This window comes from Maniola hyperantus, chromosome 14, assembly GCF_902806685.2.
Source record: "Maniola hyperantus chromosome 14, iAphHyp1.2, whole genome shotgun sequence".
NCBI lineage: Eukaryota > Metazoa > Arthropoda > Insecta > Lepidoptera > Nymphalidae > Maniola > Maniola hyperantus.
Genome location: NC_048549.1, coordinates 4,798,748 through 4,823,950, shown reverse-complemented (window position 1 = coordinate 4,823,950; position 25,203 = coordinate 4,798,748). Strand labels below are relative to the sequence as shown.

At 37.9% G+C, this 25,203-nt stretch overlaps 3 protein-coding genes and 1 pseudogene across 4 annotated transcripts in view; 3 read left to right on the top strand and 1 right to left on the bottom strand.

Moving 5' to 3' along the window:
• Positions 1–193: 193 nt before the first annotated feature.
• Positions 194–1,383, top strand: LOC117988507 (mpv17-like protein 2). Its single transcript, XM_069503002.1, has 2 exons — positions 194–335; positions 640–1,383. Exon 2 carries the CDS (start codon positions 675–677, stop codon positions 1,257–1,259), a length of 585 nt encoding a protein of 194 aa, XP_069359103.1. The 5' UTR covers positions 194–335; positions 640–674; the 3' UTR covers positions 1,260–1,383.
• A 53-nt stretch (positions 1,384–1,436) lies between these two features.
• Positions 1,437–2,138, top strand: LOC117988076 (mpv17-like protein 2 pseudogene; annotated as a pseudogene).
• LOC117988065 (uncharacterized) lies at positions 1,798–18,678 on the bottom strand. Of its 2 annotated transcripts, none has more exons than XM_069502920.1 (11): positions 18,519–18,678; positions 12,904–13,076; positions 12,316–12,381; positions 11,693–11,833; positions 10,918–11,181; positions 9,714–9,858; positions 9,329–9,470; positions 8,515–8,713; positions 7,394–7,532; positions 6,396–6,571; positions 1,798–5,922 (listed from the first exon to the last, which is right to left on the bottom strand). In XM_069502920.1, exons 2-11 carry the CDS (start codon positions 12,957–12,959, stop codon positions 5,739–5,741), a joined length of 1,512 nt encoding a protein of 503 aa, XP_069359021.1. In that variant the 5' UTR covers positions 12,960–13,076; positions 18,519–18,678; the 3' UTR covers positions 1,798–5,738. The 2 variants fall into 2 exon arrangements, with proteins under 2 accessions (XP_069359021.1, XP_034831046.1); XM_034975155.2 differs by lacking the exon at positions 18,519–18,678 and adding an exon at positions 14,151–14,460.
• Positions 18,679–18,762: 84 nt separating this feature from the next.
• The window catches only part of Nhe2 (Na[+]/H[+] hydrogen exchanger 2), a 54,124-nt gene continuing 47,683 nt past the window's right edge, over positions 18,763–25,203 (top strand). The window contains 1 exon segment of the mRNA XM_069503012.1: positions 18,763–19,028. The gene's annotated coding sequence lies outside the window, so the exon portion shown is untranslated.

The following is a 25,203-nucleotide window of genomic DNA, read 5'->3' as shown; positions in this document are numbered from 1 at the left end:
AGACTTGACGTTTCCATAGACAATATGCCACAGAACATACTAATAACGACTTATTTTACGGCTTCGACGTGTCGGTGATCAAAGAGTATAATATAATCACTAATCGGTGCTTTTTTTTCTGGTCGGTGAATCGGTGATAACAGCTGATCGATTCAATATCAATTCGATTCCAATATTCTGCTCTTAGGTCATTGTTAGGTTAGAAATAAAATTAACAATTTTAAAAATAGTTTTGTTAAGTATGTATGAATAACATTGCTATTTATATTAATTAATTCACGTGTTTGTGAGTTGAGACGTGAGTACACAAATATTTTGTGTTCTGATTGTTGGAGGTAAGTTTTAATTATTTTAATTAATTTTTTAGTCTACTTTGTTTTAAAATATTATGAGCTTAGTTTAAATATAGCGTATAATATTACGCACGAGGTCTTCTTACTACGCAATTTGAACAATTCATAATACATAGGTATAAACAGAATCCATGATTCAATTCGAACTTTGAAGGTTAGGGTCTGTTAAAAACTTTAAATTATCATTATTCAAGTCCTATTTTGGTATGTGGAGCAGTGATTAAAAAGATATATACCTATTTTAGATAGATAGCTACATACTTATAATAATTTAATTTTTTTCTAGGCCATGGCTGTAATATACTAGTAATTATTGCTCTCATGACTTTGAGAAGATTAATAGGAAAAACAATAAAATTTTACAAACAAGCAGTAAATCAGGCCTTCAGTGAAAAAAACTTATTTTGCACTAATGTTGTATTATCAGTAGCTATATCAACTACAGGTGATTTGCTAGAGCAAGGTTATGAGTGCTATAGACAAGACATTTATAAATTTGACTTTAGGCGTACATCACATATGGCATTTTCTGGGTGTACAGCTGGTGTACTATGTCACCACTGGTACAACTTTTTGGACAAAATAATAATAAAGCGTACAATAAAAAATGTCATGAAGAAACTAATCCTTGATCAATGTATATGGTCACCTATAGTTATTCTATCCTTCATTGCCACTGTAGCAATATTCGAAGATAATCCAATTGAAAATTTCACTGATGAAGTACATGAAAAGTTCTGGATACTGTATAAAGCTGAATGGGTAGTTTGGCCGCCAGCACAGATTATAAACTTTTATTTCTTGCCAACAAAATACAGAGTACTTTATGATAACACAATATCTTTGGGATATGATATTTATACTTCCCATATAAAACACAGTAAAACTACAAAAAATGAAAAATAGATTTTTCTTAGCTTTGCTAGGTTTTAAGATAACATATGCAGATTATAAAGACTAAAAGCACCATGTACATGAAAATCCTCAACTGTTTTTGTTCATTAATTTTAAAATAAACTTGTAGTAAATATGAAGTTGTTTTTCTTATAGGTAATATTTATTTATTTTCAGATTTAGAATAAAATGCAACTCATAGCAGTAACTTGGCGACGGCTAACCAGCAACGTCCGAACGTTTAGTGCCTTTTCAAGAATAAGAAGAGTAGTGAAACTGGCTTTCAGTGATAAATATTTGTTTTACACTAATGTTACCATATCGTTGACATTGTCATCTGTCGGTGATGTTATGGAACAAACATATGAAGTGTATACTGAAGAAATAGAGAAATATGATCCCAAACGGACGATGCACATGGCCTTTTCTGGAATAGGCGTTGGAATACTTTGCCACCACTGGTACAAAATCCTAGATAGGTTTATAATAGGCAAGTCTGTTGAGATGGTAACGAAAAAGCTATTGCTTGATCAACTAGTTTTTTCACCGATTATGATTATAACTTTCTTTGGTAGTTTAGCTATTTTCGAAAAGGAACCTTTGACTAATTTTAAAGAGGAAGTCGGAGACAAGTTCGTCACTTTGTATAGAGCTGAATGGATGGTATGGCCTCCAGCACAAATTATTAACTTCTATTTCTTACCAACTAGGTATAGAGTTTTGTATGATAACACTATTTCCTTAGGATATGATGTTTACACATCACAAGTTAAGCACAATAAATCATTAAAAACTGTAACTAAAGATGCAATATCATGACAGAGGTCTGTTATCAATAATTTTATTTTTAATAGCACAATCAAGTCAATTTTGTACAGTAATATAATTTTTTAAGAGAATGGTGTAAGTAGTTCTACAATTTACATTCGATAGCAAACTGCAGCTGGGCTGTGGCTATTGTACATAAATATATATAATAACATGTACATATTAATCCATGCTAATATGATAAATGCGAAAGTATGCCTGCCTGTTTGCTACCTTTTAATGGTCCATCCAATCGAACGATTTTGACGAAAGGTATAGAGATATAGCACGAGACAGGTTGCGATGGCAATCGGAGCGTCTCCCCGGCTCATACCCCGATTGTCATCTCGACCTGTCGCATGCTATAGCTTGCAACTCGAAAATAGATATAGGCTTATTTAATTTGGGAAAATCATATAGTTCCCACGGGTTTAAAAACATCTAAATCCCCGCGAATGAAGTAACAGGCATTATCTAGTGTAGTATAAAATTGTAAATATCGACACCTCCAAGGAAAAACATCGTATTCTATTTTTCGTAACTTTACAGAAGAGCGCGTCAAAAATTTAAAAAAATCTTATTAACTTTTAAGCCCGAACGCTATCCAACTTTAAAAATGTTTGACAACAAGAGAAAATCTACACCTTCCTGTGGTTTATATGTTCTTATTATTAGTATTTTTGTAAGTTACAATTATGTACTTTCAACCATAAAGCATCAAACATATTATTAGCTCCTGTATACCTAATGTTAAGATTATTAAGATCAATTTAAGCTGTTGGTTTTCCAAAGAAAATAAAATAAATTTTACAAAATGACATTGTAACTCAGACATACAAAAATCACAAAAATATTGTAAGTCTGAGATACAATTCCTGGGGGTAAGGCGTAAGGCAATTTAATTCGAAATAATACTTGCCGAGAATAAGAGGGTATCTTACAATTTTAGTTGCGTAATATTATTGATGGCTGTCATCTTCAGTGGCTGCTGACTTACAATCTTTTTGCACTGGCTAAAACCTTAACGCGAATGAATTCCGATACAGGGGTGAGCTTAAAAAAGAGCATTTTTGTTTCCTAAGAATATGATTGTAACTCAAAATCGCTAAAAGGTGAGTTACGATGTTTTTCCATGCAGGTGTCGATATATCACATTTTTACTATCGCTATGGATTAATTACATAAGTACCTAATTGTCACTATATAATAATAAATTATTGTATACAGGGTTACAGGAAAAGAGGACACGATCCCGTTAGGGGGTTATAGTACAGGACATTAGCTATCAAACGACCCCTAAAGTGCTTATGCGAAAGTGTATCGTTTTCGAGTTATTCATTTTTTTATTTTTTTTTAGGTAAAGGGGTGTTTGCCACTTTAAAAATTAGTAAAAAAAAGAAACAATGTATTTCATCAGATTTTTTTTTTATTTCTTGCTAGTGCATATTCTTGTTAATAATAAACAGTTATAAAACAAGAAAAATCTTCAAGCATTTTAAAATTACAGCCCAAAAACTGTAAAAGTTTTCGATTTTTAAATTTAATACTTTGAATAACTTGCAAATTTTCTGTAAAAATTACTATGGCACTTATCCTGCGGATTATTTTAAAAACATCTACGTGTCGTTGGCTATCCATTGGTACAAAAATATTACAAAAAAAACCATAAAATCAAGAAAAAATAACACAACAAAGAGACCAGGTAGAAAATTTTAACAAATGCTATTGCCAATGAATTAAATCAGAATCAATGTAAAAACGAGTTTAATGCAAAATGGTTAAAGATTATTTTTCAATGAGGTCAAAAGGTAATATAAAATCAGTCAAGTGCGAGTCGGGCTCGCACACGAAGGGTTCCGTACCATCGTACAAGAAATAACACTTTTTTTTTTTAAATTTTCATGGCGGCCATTTTGTAATTTTTAGTATTTGTTATTATAGCGGCAAAAGAAATACACATTCCGTGAAAATGTCATGTTCGTCCGACCGTCCGTCCGTCTGTCCGGCCGTCCGTTTGTCTGTCAGTGGACTTGGGTTCTCGTGAACCCTAATAGGTAGAGACTTGAAGTTTGTACAGAATGTGTATTTTTATTGCCGCTATAACAACAAATACTAAAAATTACAAAATGGCCGCCATAAAAATTAAAAAGTGTTATTTCTTGTACGATGGTACGGAACCCTTCGTGTGCGAGCCCGACTCGCACTTGACTGATTTTATATTACCTTTTGACCTCATTGAAAAATAATCTTTAACCATTTTGCATTAAACTCGTTTTTACATTGATTCTGATTTAATTCTTTGGCAATAGCATTTGTTAGAATTTTCTACCTGGTCTCTTTGTTGTGTAATTTTTTCTTGATTTAATGATTTTTTTTGTAATCTTTTTATACCAATGGATAGCCAACGAAACGTAGATGTTTTTAAAATAATCCGCAGGATAAGTGCCATAGTAATTTTCACAGAAAATTTGCAAGTTATTCAAAGTATTAAATTTAAAAATTGAAAACTTTTACAGTTTTTGGGCTGTACTTTTAAAATGCTTGAAGATTTTTCTTGTTTTATAACTGTTTATTATTAACAAGGATATGCACTAGCAAGAAATAAAAAAAATCTGATGAAATACATTGTTTCTTTTTTTTACTAATTTTTAAAGTGGCAAACACCCCTTTACCTAAAAAAAATAAAAAAATGAATAACTCGAAAACGATACACTTTTGGATAAGCACTTTAGGGGTCGTTTGATAGCTAATGTCCTGTACTATAACCCCTTAACGGGATCGTGTCCTATTTTCCTATAACCCTGTATATATGGTTACCAAAACAGTTGTCACATTATTTCTTTCACTAAAAAGTCTAGCCTGATGGGATTTCAGTAGATACTGAAAATATGTATCAAACGCATTTTCAGTAGGTACCTACTGAAAAATAACGTTGCGTGCGCTTTTGAGACTGGCGCCTGTTAACGATCACCATATATGTCTCATATATGCTAAAAATTGCTGTATCATTTCTCAATCATTTCAAATTCTTGAAAAGCTGGCAATGCCTTGGTGGTTCCTGTGGTGCTGCAATTGTTCATGGACGGCGGTTATCATTTAACATCAGATGACCCCGCCTGCTCGTTTGGCAGTTTACTCGCTATTTTATTTAAAAAAAACCGGCCAAGTGCGAGTCAGGCTCGCGCATCGAGGGTTCCGTACTACAGTCGTATTTTTTCGACATTTTGCACGATAATTCAAAAACTATGATGCATAAAAATAAATAAAAATCTGTTTTAGAATGCACATCCAAGCCCTTTCATATGATACCCCACTACACTTGATATTGTTATCTTCGAAAATTGAAAATACTAATTATTAGTTCACCACAATTTAATTATTTTTTGTGTGATGTAACCCTAAATTCACGGTTATCAGATTTTTCCCCTTATGTCTGCTATAAGTCCTACCTACCTGCCAAATTTCATGATTCTAAATCAATGGGAAGTACCCTATAGGTTTCTTGACATACCGACAGACAGACAGACAACAAAGTGATCCTATAAAGGTTCCGTTTTTCCTTTTGAGGTACGGAACCCTAAAAATAACGTTTGTGATCATTTCAAGCTTTTGTTGCTAGTGCACGACGATCTCTCGGTAGCTACCTTTATTTATTTCAATACTACTGCTTTTATGTTCCTTTGACTATTGAGGTGTCAAAAACGGCTCTTCAACAGCAGAGCTCCTCTTGCTAGCTCTCACGCTGTTAAGGACGTTGCGAACGACGGAATCTTCGAATATCCTCTCCGGCCACGACTCCGACCGCCTGTTCCGTCCCAGTTCATTCAAAGTCGGCAGTCGGCTTGCTCTCGGTGTCCCGAAATGTGACCTGAAACAATGATATTGAGAGGTAAGTGCTCCAGGGATACATATCATCATCATCATGATCAACCTATCGTCAGCTCACTACAGAGCTCGGGTCTCCTCTCAGAATGAGAAGGGTCTTCCGACCATCGGACGTCATCCGATCGTCACCTCAAGAATCATCACTTAACAATGATGTCTGCTAAGCACATCCGCCCATCTTCGCTCTAGTGGATACCAGGTCTCATTCTTCGTGACGTGCTGTACATAATATGAGGTTTTAATTATTTTACACGCACAAATATTAACATCGATAAGATTTTTAGCGGTACACGTAGTACTATCAATACGGTACAGGTCGAGATGGCAATCGGTGAGGGAACGCCCCACACCTGCACCCGGTGCGGGTGTGCTGGGCGCCCCCTCCGCCTCATACCCTGATTGCCATCTCAACCTGTTGCGGACTATATTTCTGTACTTATAATATTATGTTGGTACCTAAAAGATCTGGTCCTCTTGCGTTGGAGACCAAGCAGCGAGGTCAGCAGTTTGTCCAAAGCCGCGATGTCGTTCATGTTGGAGCCTCTGGTCTGCGGGGTGGCTCGGCCGGACGCGACGAGGCTGGATCGGATTGATGCAGGGGATCTTGGTTGTAGTCCAATTGTGCGGATTACCTGGTAGGAAGTGTAAAGTAAAGTGTGTGTAAAGTGTAAAGTATTTATTATTTAAGTACTAAGCTACCTATTGTACCTTACAGGATTTCCTATATTGATATAATGTGAAAAAAAACATTGTAGCAAAGCAATACAAGTCGATCTCGCACACAAAGGGTTCCATACGATCGTACAAGAAATGACTCTTTATTTTTCATTTACATGGTGGCCATTTTTTTTATTTTTGTGGCAATAGAAATATACACATTCAGTAATAATTTCAACTCTCTACCTAATAGGTAGAGAGTTGTAACGAATCACGATTACAGTACAGCCCGCTGACAGACAGACGGAAGGACGGACAGTGGGGAGGTTTAGTAATAGGGCCCAGTTCTTCTTCGGGTACGGAAACCTTTAAATCCTTCAATTACTTAGCGAAAGATTAATTAATTATTGTTAAATTCGGAAATACTACGATCTGAATATTGTAACCTTCCTATTTACTACATAGTTCGTTATAACCTAAGTAGTTTTCTTTATAGTTTTAATCATTTCACCTCATCAGTGTGCCTTGATAGCCTAGTGGTTAAGACGTCCGTCTCCCATTCGGGAGGTCGGAAGTTCGATCTCTGGCACGCACCTCTAACTTTTCTGAGTTATGTGCGTGAAGGAAAACATCGTGAGGAAACCTGCATATTTACCTGATTGTTCTCCATAATTTTCTCAAAGAAGTCTGCCAATTCGCACTTTACCAGCGTGGGTGGACTATGGCCAAACTCTTATCATTCTGAGAGGAGAATAGTGGTCAGTAGTGAGCCGGCGATAGGATAACGATGATGGTACCTCATCAGCGTTGTGACTTTGATAACTCATCCTTTTGACTTTTCTGTAAGTCTCGTCGTCGAGTGCCTCCTGGACAGCAGCTTCTAAACGTTCTTTTACTCCTTCATCATCGTGCTGGTTTAAATCTTCCAAAACTAACCTAAAAATCAACAGCAAGTAACCTGATTAATGCGTCAAGTAGACAAAGATCTAGCAAGCTGGTTCTTCACGCAAAAAATGGGTTGGCCACATAGGTAGATATAGTTATTAACCTCATCTCATCTAAGTATACATTATAGCTACTGTTTGGTGTGATTGCTATATGCCTATAGTATAATAAAAAAAGCAAAACCGGCCAAGTGCGAGTCAAACTCGCGCGCTGAGGTCATTTCAAGTCTGGCGACGGGCCACATCCGGTTGGAAGGCAATTTCCCGTCGGTCGACGAAGATGGAAATCAAAGTCTACCTAAATTAAAATATTTTGTATAATCGGGCAAAGTACTTAGTAGGAGATCTTACCTACTTATTAAGTAAATGGGTACAGTAGCTGGCAGAAAACATTGTACATCGACTATTAGAAAGAGGTTTTGGCTTCGTAGAACATTGTTTCTGTCATTCATATCTATGTGACGGTTTTGTCGGTCTCAACCACAGAGTCAACGTTCCACCAAACCGCTAACTGTTTCTAAAGGTCGATGTACAATATTTTCTGCCAGGTTACTCTACCTATACCTAGACTTTCTAACTATATCCGTCATAATCAACCCATAGCCAGCTCACTACAGAGCACGGGTCTCCTCTCGGTATGAAAAGGCTTTGGCCATAGTCCACCACGCTGGTCAAGTGCGGATTAGCAGACTTTACCTTTGCCGTGATAGCCTAGTGTTTAGGACGTCCGCTTTCTAATCGGAGGTCGGGGGGTTCGATCCCGGGGACGCCCTCCTAAATTTCACTTGCTTTAACAGTGAAGGAAAACATTGTGAGGAAACCTGCGTACCGTGAGAGTTCTGCCAATCCTCACTTGGCCAGCTATAGACTATGGCCAGAACCCTTCTCACTCTGAGAGGAGACCCGTGCTCTGTAGTAAACTGGCGATGGATTGATTGATGATGATGATGCCATTATCAGACAATAATACCTACTCCGTACGTTCGTCGTCTTCAGCCCGCTGCAAGGTAGCTCGATTGGCTTCCCTTGCCACCCTGATGTCCTGCTCCCAGAACCTCCTCAGATCAGGTGTCGAGGTGTAAGGTGCTGCCACCTCCTTGATTTTCAGGAACATGATAGCTGTTATGAATATGCATATCACGTTGACAATCGTTAGGCAGCAGCTGACGATACCTGGGGGAAGAATTTGTGTAGCAGCTTTTCAAAATTTCATAATATGAATTCTTCATATTTTGGAATAAAAAAGTTTGTTCCCGCATCTTTCATTTATCTACAACTTTCGAAAAAGCTAATAGGAAGGCGGATTGTCGAGTGGGTAGTTATAAAAAATCTTGGTATCTATTCTACCTAAACTCGTAGGTATTATCATCATCCTCAACCCTTTGCCGGCTCAATACCTACTGATCACGGGTGTTCTCTCAGAATGAGAACAGTTTGGTCATACTTAATATCTTTCCAAAATGGACAAGTGCGAATTGGCAGACTTCACACTTTTGAGAACTCAGGTGTGTAGGTTTCCTCACACAATATTTTCCTTCATCGTTAAAACAAGTGATACTTATTAAGTAAATAGGTTCAAGTTATTAAGTAAATGCTAAGTCTGTATACTAAGTCTAAAATTGATTGATGAGGTTTTTTATTTGGCCTGACTGAAGACTCGATTCTGGGACCTCATAATTCGCAGCCAAATAAATTAGCTACTATCCCAACGCTGAGTAAAGATAATGTAGGTATCTATCTATATCTAGATGTATAAACGTAAGAAACTGTAGTTTCTAATTATCTCACCATTGATAGCAAATTCGATGGGCAGGTACGAGTGATAAAGCGGCACATAAGACGAATTACCGTAATACGGCTCGCCTTTGATGTGGGGTATCTTCACGCCTGGGTACAGAAGCCATATACACGCCAACGCCCAGTACAAGCCCTGGAGATAAACGGGATAACTGTCTAACTGTCATGAATAGTATTTTTCACACCACACGCTCTAGAATGCCTTATTAGTACCTGTTAGCTAAGGGTAAAGTACGTCATAACATTCCTATGACTTAGCCGGGTTGTAATGTTGTACTGAAATCCATTAAGGGATTTAATGCAATGAATTATGCTACTCATAAAATTACAATAGGTAGGTACTCGTAAATTGGAAGTGGACCAAAAATCTACTTACGCAGTTGACAACCGGTGGCAGCAAAGAGGCCGATATAGCGATGCCTATCAGCGGTCCGGCGCTGCCTTGCAGTAGGGCGAGCGCCACGCCCGTGCCGGAGGTCAGCGCCCACAGCACACCCATCCACAACGAGCGGACGTTCCCTCTGAAAAGAGGGCTTAAGGTTCGATTCACATTGATGCAGTCAAAGAAAATCAAACCGACAATGTAAAATTTAAAAAAACTTATTTTTACAACGTAAATACCACTGAGTTAGAATTAGGTAGATACCCAATACACTTAATAGAAAAAGAGCCAGCGCGTGCCAGACCTTCGTTATTTTATAAAATCTGAAAGTTTCCCTGCTTATTGTCCTCAGGGAGGAACGATCAGCGACTATTAGAAAAGTTAGGATCATGGTGACATTGGAAGATACCAAGTAGGTAATAAAGGTGTAAAAAATCAAAGTATAAAGTTTAATTTTTTCTTCTTCCAAAATAGTATTAGAAATCACATCATGCATTGCCAGAAATTTAGTGTCGTGGCAACACCCTGCCAGACGCCCTTAAACGGTAACAATTTATTAAAGTTCGTCGAATATGAAAGTCGCTGATCGTTCCCCCCTGTGTTGGGGACAATACGCAGACAAATTTTCAGCTTTTATAAAATAACGAAGGTCTAGCACGCGCTGGCTCTTACTCCATAATTTCTACCGAGATCAAACAGGCATCAAAGGGGTTTTTACTCCTTATTTGCATCATATAACAACACGGGAGTTGCACTTGAGTTGTTACCTATCCTACTTCTGTCTGTGTTTGCTGTTCTTTTACTGTTACTTTATTTACCTACAATAATTAAAGTGTATTATAATAATGATCTAATTATGAAGCTGTTAGGACGTCCGCCTTCTAATCGAGGTCGGGGGTTTGCTCCGGGCACGCACCTCTAACTTTTCGGAGTTAAGTGCGTTTTAAGTAATTAAATATCACTTGCTTTAACGATGAATGAAAACATCATTAGGAAACCTGCATGCCTGAGAGTTCTCCATAATGTTCTCAAAGATGTGTGAGGTCTACTAATCCGCCCATGGCCAGCGTGGTAGACTATGGCCAAAACCCTTCTCACTCTGACAGGAGATCGTGCTCTGTAGTGACCCGGCGATGGGTTGATCATGATGATAATAATGGTCTAGGTCTAGCTAGGTAGGTAGGTAGTAGGTACTTACCTCGATTTCATTTCCTCAGTAGGCCAATCACCAAATCCCCAAGGCATTTCAGTGGTGCCCAATATGAGTCCAAAAATAAATCCAAATAGCAAAGATAGGAACATTCCAAGGATGAGGCTTTCGAATCCACTCCGCACTAGACTCCGATCAGCGATGATTGTCCCGAACGTTATAGACATCACTGGCCCCATGAGTGGTGAAACCAACATGGCTGCCACAATGTTTGATGCGTTGTTTTCTACCAGGCCTAGAGCTGCTAGGGAACTTTACAAGAATGTTAAGGAAACACTTCGTTTACAAGTGTACCGAGTAGGTACCGACCTATTTAAGTAGGTACAGGACCTAACCGTTTTAAATAAAATAGATGTGCGGTAGTTTTATAATTAGCTATTTATTTCGAGACAAGTAAGCGATCGAGTGCCAGTGATGATGATGACTGATGATTGCAGTCTGACAGGGCTAACCTTAAATGAGTAGGTGTGGCAGTTTTTTAAACTTGTGCCTATGGTTTCTATGCGATATAGGAATGCACGATCTTTTTGCGATAGGTAACTAACTATGTCTGTGCAGGTAGGGTAGTAACAGCCACGACGGAAATCTCCAAACAGATCAGACCAGAGGCAACTTATAAATTGCTTCTGCCTGAAATCCGGGACCTCAAACTTACAAGGCCTGGCGGTCACCGCCAAGTGCCAGGGAGGTCGGTTAAACACTGCCATCTTTCGTCGACGCATTTAGTTTTTCAAAGCCTTAAAAGAAGTGACTAAGTACTTACTCGGCTGTTATAATCAAAGTGAGATAATCGAATGATAGTTCTCCACCGCCCCGGACGCCGTCTACTACTTGTTTCACTGTCAACTTTGATCGAATCGATTCCACGAAGCTTCGCCATCGCTTAGCGTCTTCATTTTGCTTTCTAAATAAAATTTGGTACCATATTACATGAATTTAAATACAATTTAGAGATAGATTATGCCCGCAACTTCGTCCGCGTAAAGTACACTTTCAAACCCTTTAGTTTTGTGTAGGTACTTAGGTATTTCGTAGAACTTTCCCAGTAATAGGTAGTCTACTACTACGTTAACTACACTATTAACTATTCATAGAAGATTGATCGATTAGATTAGATTCAGGCGTTCAGACTAGTCCTTTGCCATATTATAATTTATTACTTTGCCTATTAGGTTTGACCTTGGTAGGCAATAAGTTTAGGTCATTATTTGTAACAGTTTTGAATATTCATATTATGACGTAGGTACGTAGGTTCTTAATTTAAGTATATTAACAAATCACAAAAATTATGTGTAGGTACGCACCAATTCTCAAATCGCTTTAATCTGGAGGTAAGACCGTTTTTTGGAACGGAATTGTAAAAGAAAAATTTGAAACTAAACTTACAGCATTAAGTCATCATCGTCATCGGCAAAGTCTATCGCTGAATGTACCACATTACATGGCAGAACACTGCAAAATTAGATGAATCGATACATTTTCTAAATACGATAAATTACGAAATACGAGAAAAGGTTCTATGCGTGAGCACAGTCTTGGCAAATGATAAGTCCTAATCCATAAGCGGGATTCAAAAGGTCGTCATGTATGAAAGTTGTCGAAAAACAATTTTAAATACCTAATAATCAGCTGACGAAGAATAACATAATAAAAACTTCGCAACAAACCATTCGTAGACCTATGTATGTAACTATGTGTTTATACGAAACGAATTATTACAGATCTAATATTACGGTAAGATAAATGAATCTTCAAGTCAAGAGCGGATCAATCAATCAATCAAATCAAAAATATTTTTATTCAATTAAGCTTTTACAAGAACTTAATTTTGAATCGTCAAAATATGCATCTACCACTGGTTCGATATGCCTTCTAAATAGGCATTGCCTAGAGCAAGCTCGCTCCATCTTAGGCTACATTATCACTAGCCATTTTCACTTCCCTTCACAATAAAAAATGAAGTTTTTAACCCACCTAACAATGGATTTATTGCGTACCCCAATGCCCAGTTGCGTGAGGCAATGGAGCATGGTCTCGCAACGGTCACCCGTAGGCAGCGGGAACTCCACCTCATAGTAATTGCCGAGTTTGTCGCTCACCCACACCACAGGCTCTACGTTTAGTTTTCGTAGCAGTTCTTGCAAGATCTGAAAGGATATGATAAAAAAATCGTTTTAGTATTTTGACACCACAAAAGTTTTTTACGCTGTATCAGCCCCCCAATTGTGTAAGAATAACCATTTCATGGCTATCGCAATCGTCAAGAATTCTGCCCTTTGATTGGCTGTGAAAAAATGTAAACAGCGAATCAACCAATCAAAAGGCAGAATTTCTTGACGATTGCGATAGCCATGAAATGGTTATTCTTACACAATTGGGGGACTGATCTGATGGATCGAAAATCGTCCATTCAATATGAGGAGATTCAGGAGGTGAAACAATTCTCAATCTCTAACATAGAACCGGGGTTTTGGGGCAAAAGGGGTAAAAAGTTTCGAAACTCTTCGACAGGCATAGTAGGTGGTATAAGGTATAGATCACAGAGATATTCAGCGAAATCATCATGCTATTCTAGGCAAGCGCGCTCCAACCCAGACTTCATCATTACTCGTCAAACGCAAGCCTATCTTGCGATTTAAAAAATTGCTCAAGTGCGAGTCGGACTCGCACAGAAGGGTTCCGTACCTTCAACCTATATACTTATCCATCGAACAAGACATACCATTAAATTTTCGTGGGGCCAATTGCGGAAGTTTTAGTATTTGTTTGTTAAAGCGGCAACAAAAATACACATTCTGAAAATTTTAACTCTACCTACGGTTGACGAGATACAGCGTGCTGACAGACAGACAGTTGGACGGACGGACAGCGGAAGCTTAGTAGGTAGTAAGGCGCGTTGGCACCCTTAGAGTACGGAAGCCTAATAACGTACAATAACTAGCTATTTTACTAGCGACTAGCTTATGGTCGCGACTTCATCTGCGTGGACTACACCAATTTCAAACCCCTATTTAGGTGTTGAATTTTCGAAAACACTTTCTTAGCGGATGCCTACGTCATAATAGCAGTGCATGCCAAATTTTAGCACGATCCGTCCAGTGGTGAGCTGTGTTTTGATAGATCATTCAGTCAATCAGTCAGTCAGTCAGTTTTTGCTTTATATACCTAATAGATTGATGTGCTCCAGATTCTTTTGAATGTCACTTTCATTACATACTCACACTTTCCATGGTAATAAATTCGTCGTCTTCATTTATGTTTTCCAGCGTCGGATTATAATTCTCACCGTAGAAGCTCTGTGTTAGATGTATCGGAATACTTTTAGACTTTTTATTTCGCAATTCCACTTCCAGAAAGCATTTCTTCGCAGCGGAATCCTCTATCGGCAATAACTCTTTCGGTTTGCCGAATCTAAGTACGTGTTCGTAGTTGCTCGAGGGAATATGCACGATAAAAATCACCCCAGACGGCATTTTGTTCGCGACATTCAGAGATATCTGTATGCTGTATGCGGTAACGATGTCTTAGGACTTGGATATGTACCTCATTTCATAAGCGATTGTTAATTGTAGTGTGATTATTGTGATGCTAATTATTATTGTTTAACCTTCACTTTGTGTTGTTGACAATGGACAGATAAGGATTGGCATTTCAATTCTTAAATTCAATACAAAAAGCATTTTGCACTTTTTTATTACCCGACTACGGCAAAGTCAAAAGTAAGGGTTATGATTTTAGCAGTCTATGTGTGTATGAATGTATGTATGTTTTTTTTTATTAATTTATTTTTTATTCAGATACAAGTTAGCCCTTGACTGCAATCTCACCTGGTGGTAAGTGACGATGCAGTCTTAGATCGAAGCGGGCTAACCTGGAAGGGGTATGGCAGTTTTTAATAAACCCATGCCCCTTTGGTTTCTACACGGCATCGTACCGGAACGCTAAATCGCTTGGCGGCACGGCTTTGCCGGTAGGGTGGTAACTATAGCCACGGCCGAAGCCTCCCACCAGACCAGACCAGAAATTTAGAAATTATAAAATTCCAAACCCCTGCCAGGAATCGAACCCGGGACCTCCCACTAATAAGACCACAGCGCTTACCACTGCGCCAGGAAGGTCGTCTAAAAATGTATGTATGTATGTAAAAATTTGTTCCACTGTAGCGACTAAACTACTGGACCGATTTTAATAAATGAGGTGTCAATCGATTCGTTATTATGGTCCGGGTGACATAGGCTACATTTTATACGGATAAAATTGATTCTCTGATGTTATATCCAAAAAAGTGGGGGTCCCACTTTTTAGTTTATTAACCGACTTCATAAAAGGAGGAGGTTCTCAATCCGCCGGAATCTTTTTTTAATTTAATTTATACCTAGTCGGGATAGTTTTTTTCCGTAGTCGGGTTATAGTTTTATTTTTCTTATCTTTTTTCCGTTACAAGTAAGCCCTTGACTGCTTCCCTACATAATCACTAACCTGGTAGTCAGTGGTTATGTAGTCTACTAAAGTAGATAGAGCGAGTATGCTCGTATTATTAAACCTTTACGTCTTATTGTTTTCTACGTACGTCATACGTGAGCACGGCGTTCCCAGTGGGATGATACCTAGCCACGACCGAGCCTACCACCAGAGCAGACCAGAGACAATTTAAAAATTATAAATTCCTAATTGCCTCTTCCAGGAATGAATTCCTTCCTTTTATGAATTCCTAATTCCGTGCCCGGAACTACCGTTATAAGACTAGATAGCGCCCACCACGGCACCAGGAAGGCTGTCCAGGAAGCTCATAGTTACTCAGCGGGCGTTGGAGAGTTATATGTGGCTACATATTATGCTTGGAGTTTCTTTACGTGATCAAATTAGAAATAAGGAGATCAATTACGAGGATCAGAGTAACCGATAGAGCTAAACGATGGCGGTTCACAACTCGATATCGCAGGGAGCTGCTGGATTCAGGCGGCGCAAGACTGATGAGGTGTGGAAGCCCTACAAAGACCTATATCCAGCAGTGGACGTCTATAAGTTACGCGTAACAATGATGATAATTATATTATGATCTTACTTTCAATATAAACTACGTAATTAGGTAACTAAATTAGACAGCTAGTAACAAAATGAATACTTATATACCTATTAGGTAATTAAGTATAGGTAGGTACCTAGAATATCCAAATCGGTATCATAGGGATATTTTAAGACGAACTTGCACGTGTTATTGGTGTTTATGTAGAGTGTAAGGACGTCACTCCGTGCAACTAGGTAGGTACATTCCCGATGACGTCAATAAATAGTTATTAATATTGTTAAGAGCATGTCAGATAGAGCGTTCACTTCCGTTACACAGGGGAAAGTTCTTTAATAAAGCTATAGGGGGTACAAACTTGTTAAACACTAACAGCTAACACGATACAGTAGAGCAGAGCGATTAGTTTCTTGTTTGTTGATTGGATTTAATTAAAACCTTTTCAATTTTTAACTGACTTCCAAAAAGGAGGTGGTTCTCAATTCGGTCCGTTTTTAGGGTTCTGTAAACGAAAGACGGAACCCTTATAGGAACATTTTGTTGTCTGTCTGTCCGTCCGTCCGTCCGTCTGTCTGTCTGTTTATCAGAGGGCTGTATCTCGTGAACCGTAATAGGTAGAGAGTAGAAATTTTCACTGAATGCGTACTTCTATTGCCGCTATAACAACAAATCAGTACCCTTATTATAAATTCGAAAGTGGGTTTGTTTGTTGATTTATTGGTTTGTTGGTTTGTCCTTAAATCACGTCGCAACGGAGTAACGGATTAACGTGAACGAAGTCATGGGCATCAGCTAGTTAAAAGTGTTATTTCTTGTACGATTGTACGGAACTTTTCGTTTGCGAGTTCGACTCGCACTTGATCGGTTTTTTTTAACTTAGAAATGCAACCAAAGCGAATTACTCTGGTGGAAGTACCTATCAATCATTTAATGACTATTAAATAAAGAGATTGCATTCAGACTTCCGATTTCCGCAATGAATGAACGGATAAACCAACAGAGCGTTGAACTAATAGTTACAGAAGCATGATTGTAGTAGGTAGACGGAAGTTGGAAATCTAGTTCATGACACTAATCCCTTATAACAACACTAGCTTATTTCCGCGATTTAATGTGCGCTTTAAGATGCAATTTTGTAACCCACTTTTTTATAACAGAGCCTCTAATTTCCATCTAAGAGGAAATTCCTTTATGGAACAATAAATGTCTTAAACCTGATTTCGTCCGCATGGACTACACAAACTTTGAACCCCTAATTTACCCGCTTAGGGGTTGAATTTTCAAAAATCCTTTCTGATCCGGCTGGGCATGCAGATAGCTATTATGACGTAGAGATCTGATAAGAAAGGATTTTTGTAACATCAACCCCTAATGGGGTAAAATAGAGTTTTGAAATTTGTGTAGTCCACGCAGACGAAGTCGCGGGAATAGCCTAGTTATAAATAAGATAAGTAGGTAGATATACTTCAATGTTTTCGTGATACCCCAAGTCCAATGTAATATTGGATGGATGCCCCCTTTAACACTGAGGCCATTATAATGATTGGCTTGCACTGAATATTCACTGTTAACATCGGATTATCTAGTATGCAGATGCACGCGAATTTGTTAGCATAACCTTTGCTGGATTAGTATTTATTTTCATGTTTGTACTCTAATGTACCTATCTATGCTTTGACGATGAAGGAAAACATCGTGAGGATACCCGCATGCCTGACAGTTCTCCAGAATATTGTCGGTGGTGTCGGCACTTGACCAATGTAGTGGACTATGACCTGACCCCTTTTCATCTTAAGAGGAGATCTCTGCTTAGTGGTCGGCGATGGATTGAGGTAATGATGATGATGTCTCTAACGTATAGTATATAATTACTAATAGGTACCGTGAATATTAAAAGCTCTCTATAAAAACTTTTTAACACATTCATATTGGTACTTACAAAGTCTGTGGTACTTACTTACCAGAGTAAAAATACGAAAAGCATTACTGAAAAATAAAACAGTCGTACTAGATTCTGTAAATCATGATTTCAATAACTAAGTATTACTAAGTTCTCGATAAAGGTCTGAAAAACCTATAAAACATATGTAAAGAAATCGTTGACTAAGTATGAGGTTTGAAAAAACCGGTAAAAAAAGTGCGTTTTTTCTGGCAAAGTAAAATTTGGGGCTCCTTTATTGAGAGCGCTGTTGCCGTTGTGTTACGCAATGTGACGTATTTCATACATTTCCTTGTAATTGAAATCCTAGGTACATGCTGAATGCATAGTAACATCTTGCCCTATGACCTTTCAAATTGTCTTGCCATACTGCTTCCGTCATGCATTTTAAACCTGAATACTTATCTGGTTTATGTTTGTATAAGTAGATATCTTTCAAAATATGCCATGTACCTATTCATCTAATTTTTCGAAGTGGGTTTACCCTGATCATCTATCATCCTGCAGACAACAAAAGCAGTTTCTGCTACGAGATAGGTACAAGGTAAATAAGCTTAGGTAATTTATTCATTTACCTACCTAATATGATCTACCTCGTGGGAAATTAAACATCTGTGTGCGTACCTTCAATAACAGGGCGAGACAACATGGAGGCTTGTAGCTATGGAGCGACTAGGTACACCGCCCGCGGGTACTGATGTCGCAGACTATTTTAAGCTCAAGATATTATATGTAAAGATTCATTGGCTAGTTATATATTGACAGTTATTCACGTGGATCGGGATACAAGATTCTCCGAAGGAGGGTACAAGGGGGGGCAAACAAAACAGCGCAGCGGCGCGCAGTCGTGTAGGGCGCGATTTGCGCCGGGCGGGCGGCGGGCCAGTCGCGGCAAAACCTGCCGCTAGCGCGATCCCGCGTCCTCTTGCGATCAATACTGTAACATAAAATAGAAAACGTTTCTATAACACCCCGTACAATTAAACAGCACCCATTAAGAACACTAAAAGTTAGTAAATTCCAGTGCACTCATTTCTGTGATCGCGAATTTAACGTTCGTGGTGCCAAAGTCGACACCATGAATTATGGCCACCATGACAAACACATGATCGGTGATATGATTGAACACTGCTCGTGAGTTATTCTTGGTTCAACGATTTCTGCCTCTGTGTCTGTATGTAACCCTATTTTCACATTACGTTACGTAAACGTCCGCAGGCATCCTGAAATCGATAAAATTATTAATTTTGTAGGTATCAGTTCGAAGGTTTTTAAGTAAAACCTCAGACTTTGCAGTCACGTTTTGCGGTTTTTATCCAAACAAATATGTGCCGAATTCAAGGTTTGTGTTTAATTTTAATATCCACCAAGCAAGCACTGCTGAAACTGTATTTAACTGACATCTTATTGTTTTAAAAATTGTACCTAAGTATTACATTAAAGATAATACTTAAAGAGATATGCGTGTTTTCCTGCTAAGAGAAAATTTTGGAGCATTATAGCGGATACACGAGTGACAAAAATGCTATTATGTAACACACTATCCTTGTCGTGACGTAACTGCACCTAACATGTTCATATTTTTGGATAATCTTTTGATAAACACAGTTAGAATACCCTTTTCAACACAAAATCCAGTAAAACTGTAACATTCGCATAATTGATACGCAAACTACAACTTTTTCGAAATAAGCTGCACGTCTATACTTACTTATGCTTCAATTATAGATATCTTTGTCCTTCTGTGATAATTAATAGTATTTTAATAGTGACCCATTTATATAAGTGGTTTTTAATTATCTATTTGATCCTATGATTCCACGAATTATTTACCTAAGATATTTTTGGAAATTCAATGGTTTGTTAGGTAGGTAACATCGGATCCGGCAAGGCTTCATGTTTAATTCGCTGTATTTTAATTGAAATTACCGAGTCTTTACAAAGTAGGTTACAGCAGTTTTGCTTAGTAACTATTCTTTAGATAACTGAATAATTTGAGCGTTATTTGAGCTTTCTTTTTGTAAGTAGGTAGGTATAGGTATTATGTCGCGCTCAGAATTTTTCTGTCCTACGAAACATAACATAAGAAGTATATTTTAGTTATAAAATACCATTTACCATCCCAATTTTTGACTATTGATCAAAGAACATTTTTAATACCTAAATACCTAATTCGTAGAGGCAAAAGTGCTACCGTAAAAAGTAACTTTGGCCATGCGTAAATACCAACTACTTATGTTAGGTAAACTATTGTCAAAAAGTTAAAGCTGATTTTAGAAGCAATATTGATAATATCCTACGAGACATTTGTATCTTCGAAATCTAAGTAGATAGAAATAAAAATCTATCGGGAAGACACGCGTTTCTAATATTTTTAACAAAATATCTAAATAAGTATCCTTGGTATACACCATTTTTGCGAACCGTAGATACTAAGGTAGGTATAATACCTACATATTATCATGTTTAGACAAGGTTAAGATTTCATATCCTGCAGTAGTTTTAGCCTTCAGAAATACGAGTAGATATAACTTAGCCCCGTCGTACCCTTGGAAATAAGTGATCTAATCCGAATAAAGCACATTTTTATTCATAAGAACAGATAATGGTATTGACTAGTAGGTATAATACTTCACGATCTACCCATTACCGGTCCACTACTGAGCCTGAGGGTCTCCTCTCAGAGTGAGAAGTGTTTAAGCCATAGTCTGCCACACTGTTGGCAGACTTCACACCTTGGAGAACATGGAGAACTCTCAGGCATGCAGATTTCCTCACGATGTTTTCCTTCATATTTAATTGTTTTAAAAACGCTCATAACTCCGAAAAGTTATACTGGTGCGTGCCTGTGATCGAACCCCCGACCTCCCTCGATCGACTATCACCGCTTTTTTGGTATAATACTTACCTATATATTTGGTTCGTTTCTATAATGTGACTGACTGACCAGTTCCAGAAATTACTTATTCCTTTCTTAATGAAGGACTACGTTAAAGATAAAACCTATGTACTAAATTGCAATTGTTTCCAGACCTAGCAGCTAGAGTTAAATGTTAGTCAGTTGGGCAGGCGTGCTCCACCTTAGGCTGTATCATCTCTTGTTTGGCATGATTGCAGTCAAGCGCAAGTTAAAAAAGTTAGTTTCTCATTGTATTTTTATTCTTATAATATTAAGTATTTCCTGAAAAATATCTTCATTTTTTGGTCCTGCCATCTAAACTATTAAATTCTAAAGAAGCGCTGTCATTCTGCTTGGGCTTGGTCGGAGGTTATAGATTACCCTTGCCCTTGTTAAATATGCGAACATGACGTTCCAAATTCAAGGCTTTTTGTACCGGGTTAACGACTACTAATGGTCCTTTTTAGTTATACGAAATTTTCTCGACATGATCTGTACCTAAGTATGACTCCTCTAAGTAATATGGCTTCGGAGTTAGTATTAGGCCACTGGAGCAGGATAATAATCCGGCTTCGGTCTTCAACAATCGGCAAAAAAAAAAATCAAAGGCCTATGTCTTACTTAGGTAGTATTCTTGATTAGCTTCTAATCTAAAATTCTATCTTCCATTAAATTATCTTTCTTACATCTTACATTTTAAATAATTTCATTAAACATGTGGTTACTTAAGAGGCAGATCCTGAAAAGCCGGCAACATATTGGCGGATCCTCTGGTGCTGGAAATGTTCATTGGTGACGCTAGTGATTTTATATCAGGTTATCCACCTGCTCTTTTGGTAGTTGTAATTACTATACAGAAAAACGTCCAAAAGGCAATAAAACCAACTCCTAACAAACAACTCCTCCTGAACGTTAGTCTTTGTATACCTTACATGTTCCAATAACTAACGGTGATCGATTCACTGAAAAAATATCGCTATATTTTTATATAGCGATATTTTTTCAGTCAATACGAAACGTTCCCTAGCCCCACGAACGAAACGAAGCTAACAAAACCAATAATTGTTATTTATTTACCTTTCAACGTGCATCGTTGCGTACTAATGCAAAACCGACGGTCTGCCAAGAAAATAAACAAAATCGCTGTTCAGTTGCTGACCATTAACGCGACCTTTAGGTATATTACTTATGCAGAATGAAATGCGCATTGCACGTGCAGGCACTGGAAAATGAACTACCGGGCTTTCCAGTGGAACACGTGTATAGAAATAGATCTTCATACTCGTAAACACAGCTACTGTTGGTATAGCAGTTGGATTTGTGACCGACATAGGTATTTATGGCATGGTTTACAATCCGTACCCTATCTCCATTTTCTGACAGCTGTTATCTATTTAGACATATCTATGAACAAGCTCGTGCCCGCGTGCTCCACTGGACTACACAAATTTCAGATCCCTTTTTTACCCCCTCAGGGATTGAAATTTCAAAAATCCTTTCTTAGCGGATGGCTACGTCATAATAGCTATCTGCACTGCATACCAAATTTCAGCCCGATACGTCCAGTAGTTTGAGCTGTGCGTTGAGAGATCAATCAGTCAGTCAGCTGTTCCTTCAAACAAATGACAATCAAAAATTGTACAATGTTACTATTTAAAAAAAAATACTTTTGACTATTACCACAGGATTAGCCATTTCGAACAAAAAAATTGCGGGCTGCAACTTTTTGCGTACAACTTGATGTCCATGTTGACAGCTAGAACACAATTTTTTTTGAAATAGGCTTGTATAGGTGCTAATCAGGTGCTAATAAAATGTCATGTGCTAATTTTTAAATACTTTGTTATTTTATACCCTACTGGAGACTTTCACGACAGCCTATCTGGCGAATAGAAGGCCTGCTATCGATATCTAGGTAACGTACGTATGGTACGTATTCTGCATAATAAAATAATAGTATGTAAGTACTCTCCATTATTTTCAGAGGTGTTATCATGACTATTGCACCAACTTTTGCAGCAAAGACTGGTACAATTACAGCGGAATTAATCCAATAGAGCTCTAATACTGGACATAGGTCTTTTTTAGCGACTTCCACATGCCACGGTCTTGCGCTGCCTGAATCCACCTAGTGGAGGGTCTTCCCTTCTAGGGTGGGTGGACAGAACTGAATCCGAAGATTATCTACACTTCTGTCTGAACTTTGACATGAAGCGTCGATTGAATACTTGCAAACGAGTAGTAAATACAAGAAATGCGTCTGGACAACATCGCCGGTCGATGCACCGTAGTTCAAAGATCTCGATACCAACCAATCCACTTGCATAGCAATTTATTACTATCCATCCATACTAATATTATAAATGCGAAAGTGTGTCTGTCTGTCTGTCTGTCTGCTTGCTTTTCACGGCTCAACCGTTCAACCGATTTTGACGAAATCTGGTACAGAGATAGCTTACATCCCGGGGAAGGACATAGGCTACTTTTTATCCCGGAAAATTGAAGAGTCCCCACAGGATTTTTAAAAAGCTAAATCCACGCGGGCGAAGTCGCGGGCATCATCTAGTGCTACATAAAGACTAAAAATGTCCAACATGCATGTTTTACTTTTTAGCATTATGCTGAAGTTTTAAAAACGTTTAGATATTTGTGCTTCCAGCATGTAGAGAATAGGGATAATTGGATTTAAGGAATTTCCAACAACTCAAAGCTATCAAAAACACAAAATGAGAAAGTTTCGGTGATTATCTACCATACTGACCAAGTGTGGATTGGCAGACTTCACGCACCTTTGAGAGTATTAAGTGCCTACTCTCAGGCATGCAGGTTTCCTTTCGATATCTGTTTCTATTAGGTATTTATCTGTAAACTTATTATGTTAAGTACCTAAGTACCTACTTAGTTGTATTTGTGTGGGCAGTGGGCACCCTATCAGAGCAAAAGTTGTAATTACACATTACAATTTGACACACCTGCCAGTGTACGTGTAGGTGAAACCTTGCTTATGTCCGAACTTTTTGAAAATTTTCTTCCAAGCTGGATAACAACTGTCGTGAACTGTGACCTTATTCACTAATTTCTGGTATATTATGATGAATTATTACGCAAAGCTTGTTGGGTTGGAAAATTTTCAAACAAAGTAAATTTTTATGGTTTCGCTCGCAGCCGTCGTAGTACGTAGGCGTCCTAAACGACGCAGGTAAGGCGCCCATCTTTACTAATGGTTTCACACCGGAACATTAAAACAAAGGACGGAATCCTTACTGGTTTCGTTCCTCTGCTATTTGTCAACATCCTTCTAGAAAATACAAGTTCAAGTGTTTTTTAAATAAAATAACTAGCGACCCACCCCGGCTTCGCACGGGTTACATTTTTTTCCAAAATAAAAATATAGCCTATGTTACTCAGGTAATGTAGCTTACTACTGGTGAAAGAATATTCAGAGTCGGTTCAGTAGCTAAAATTTCTAGATAGGAAAATCCAATATCTAAAAGTTTTCGAGTTCTCTAGATATCCGTGTTATTAGGTACGTACCTACCTACTTATTTGCTTACGTCATCCAAAGAAGTAAATAACTCGTAAATAAAATTTATATTAAGTGCCCACGTCACTTGGCTTACCTACTTCCCTCCTACAGTGATAGAAAATTAAAATTAACGATTCTCAGAATTGTGATAGATGTGTAGATAATTGTGGCTAATTCACACAATTAATGTACACAATCTCTAAACTAAACTAAAATGTAATAAATTGATTGCTATCCCTTTCATAATGTTGCTTGCGGAAAAGGATAGCACTAGATTTAGACCTGTTAATTTAGTTTAGTTTAGAGATTGTGTACAAGAGAATCGGTCCCATTATTATACTTAAAAGGTATTTTTCTATAAATAGAACATAATATTTTCAATAACTCACTTTTACAGAACAAGTACTTATTGGTAATTTAAAATTTTGAAAAGCCGATTGCAGTTAGCACTGCAGGTCTGCTGTACCTACCTACATTATACATATATTAGGTAAGTGGCTTTTTTTCCAAAAAAATAATAGCTACTTTCACTCGAGATGACGAGCGATGCCCAAATATCCAAATCTGTCATTTAGAAGTTATGCAACTGAAGTACACGCATACATACATGGTACATGATGAACGCTGAAAATCTTACCTTTTTTTTTTTTTTTATTCAGATACAAGTTAGCCCTTGACTGCAATCTCACCTGATGGTAAGTGATGATGCAGTCTAAGATGATAGCGGACTAACCTGGAAGGGGTATGGCAGTTTTTATTAAACCCATACCCAGTGGCGTGCAGATCATAAAGGCATAAATGCACTGCTTACCCCTGTTGTAATAGCTCAATGCATATTTTTCATTATGACCTGCATTTAAACAGCCTACCTAACTAATGCCTAC

Coding starts and splice junctions, on each gene's coding strand:
- LOC117988507 (XM_069503002.1), top strand. CDS start 675: ATGACTTTGAGAAGATTAATAGGAAAAACAATAAAATTTTACAAACAA.
- LOC117988065 (XM_034975155.2), bottom strand. CDS start 14,402: ATGCCGTCTGGGGTGATTTTTATCGTGCATATTCCCTCGAGCAACTAC. Junction 11,182..11,692: donor ACTTTGATTATAACAGCCGA/GTAAGTACTTAG, acceptor ATTCTTGTAAAG/TTCCCTAGCAGCTCTAGGCC. Junction 9,859..10,917: donor ACTGAGGAAATGAAATCGAG/GTAAGTACCTAC, acceptor CCCTCTTTTCAG/AGGGAACGTCCGCTCGTTGT.